We start from the raw sequence: 2,098 nt of genomic DNA, 5'->3' as shown, positions 1-2,098 counted from the left end.
TGTGTATGGCGATATTATGTGCATCTTCGTCTGTTGTTTTAACTTACCAGGGTGGTCCTCTGCTTTCTACCAGTGGAATAATTTGTCCATCTCATTTGGTATGGTAAATTCACCCCTCTTCAACGCTCCATTGTGGTTGATTTTCTACAATCTCTTGGGGAAAATACATCAAATCAGCCCTCCGCATCCACCTGATGGAATGCCATGAAGTATAGGGGCACCACCTCTAACAATGCTGCCTACTCCAGTGCTACAATTCCTGGAAAGCAGAAGGTGGATCAAGATTATTCACTTGGCAAATCACTCAAGAGGTTTGACATTACTACTTTGGTTGAAGTTGATGTCAGATCGAGAGGTCTGCCTCTGCCGAAGAATAATGGTGGGAGTTTTGTGGTGCTTACATCTGAGGATGTTGTGGTGGAAGGATTCTGCATCAGTTCTTGTGGATTCCACGCGAGTGTCAATCTATTACCGGACCAACAGTCCACAAGAAGCCGAATGATGGGGAAGGAGAAGAAGAAACAACAACTCCTTCCATACACGTGGGTTGGGAACTCGGGAAGCCAATGCCCTCGACAATGTGCGTGGCCATTTCATCAGCCAATCTATGGACCCCAGACTCCTACTGTCAAGCCCACGAGTCGGCGAAGGGCGCACGACGGGCAAGTGATGAGCTAGGGGTAACCGGCGAGTTGGGGTGCACCTGCACGGTGCGACAAGCTGGCTGAACAATGGAGACGAGATAACGTGCGACGCGAAAGTCATTGTGGAAAAAATGACTAAGTGTTGGAACATTGGTGAACTTATTTGATGTGTGGTCCCATGTATGAGCACCCACACAACGGGTAGACGCGACGAAGGGGCGAGTTGGACAAAACGGTGGGTCGTCTTGGTGGGCCGACGCCCCAACCGATGGGCCAACCGCCATATAAGTAGAGTGGCGAGATGGTGGAGAAAATCATCAACAAAATCTTCCAAGTGTTCATATGATCTAGAGGAGGGCGAGCAACTTGGAGGAAGACTGAAACTTGGCGAAGTGCAAGCAGACTCTTGGGCCAAAGCACGGAGCTGCAGAAAACAGGTCGAATGTATTTGGGAGGTCGTAGGCAGGGCGAAACCATAGTGCGAATCAGCAAGTTCTTACCATAGGTCAGGTGAGCTGGGCGAAGTCACAGTTTAGGACAGCGGGCAGAATGGGAGTTGGGTCATAGGTTTGGTCGCAGGCTGGGCGGGTGCACATAGAGGCATCAGGTAGACCGCGGGTAGGCATGTCGAGCGAGTTGGGCAAGCTCCGGTGAAGGCACCAATGGGTTGAACAGTGCGGGCATTTGGTGACTCGGCCAAGTAGGTGAGTCGGGTGACGTGCACTCGGGCGAGGTAAACGGGAGTTGGCGAGTTGAGTTAACTGAGCGGGCAATGTAATAACTTGGCGGGCGGACAAGCTCGTGCGGTGGACGCTTGGGTAAGTCGAACGACGATTTGGTGGAGAGCGTGGACATGTTGACACGACGAAGCGGGGACCCACGAACGAAAGTTGGAGTGTTGTGCGACATTGAATGTCGAGCAGGTGGGGGCGCCTAAGGGCGAGTTGAGTGATCCGCAAGTCGGGTGACATGACACGACGAGCTGGTGTGACGGTGAATGGTGCGACGGTGAATGAGTTGCGACGGACGGTAGAACCGGTGGGCACTCCAAACGGTGGTTCAAATGGACCAAACAGTGTAGGCCAGGTTGCACGATTTTGGTAGAGATTGTACAAAGGAAACTTGGGGTTTCCTACAAAGACTGTAACTTACGTATTTTGTAAAATATTTTTATTATCATCAGGCAGACTCATATTTCAGGGAGTTTCCCCTCCCATTAAAATATACGTTGTGCGTATGTGTAGATGATAATAATGGTGAAGATGACTAGTTGAATGTTTCCGTTGTGTATGTGAATGTTATACTTAGAAAGGTGAAAAAATAAACTATGTATAGAAAGTAGGCGTAGTCCACACCGTGTGAGTATTGTTAAAAAGAAAATGGGTGGTGGTGCCACACCCCCCTTCGTGCAGTTGGAAGAGTATCGCTAAGTTAGGGGCGTGACAAATGGTATC

General features: G+C 49.8%; 1 protein-coding gene across 1 annotated transcript; it reads left to right on the top strand.

The window, feature by feature from the left end:
• Window positions 1-204: 204 nt before the first annotated feature.
• Window positions 205-678, top strand: LOC149228329 (protein PHOSPHATE-INDUCED 1 homolog). Its single transcript, XM_089380739.1, has one exon. The coding sequence runs from the start codon at window positions 205-207 to the stop codon at window positions 676-678; it is 474 nt and encodes a 157-aa protein (XP_089236865.1).
• Window positions 679-2,098: the final 1,420 nt, after the last annotated feature.

This window comes from Pinus tabuliformis, chromosome J (assembly GCF_031772625.1).
Source record: "Pinus tabuliformis cultivar Carrire ecotype Pingquan chromosome J, CPIR1, whole genome shotgun sequence".
Lineage (NCBI taxonomy): Eukaryota > Viridiplantae > Streptophyta > Pinopsida > Pinales > Pinaceae > Pinus > Pinus tabuliformis.
This window is presented reverse-complemented; position numbering and strand designations above follow the sequence as displayed.

Bases quoted from the DNA above. Each gene is read 5' to 3' on its own strand.
- LOC149228329 (XM_089380739.1), top strand. From the start codon at position 205: ATGAAGTATAGGGGCACCACCTCTAACAATGCTGCCTACTCCAGTGCT.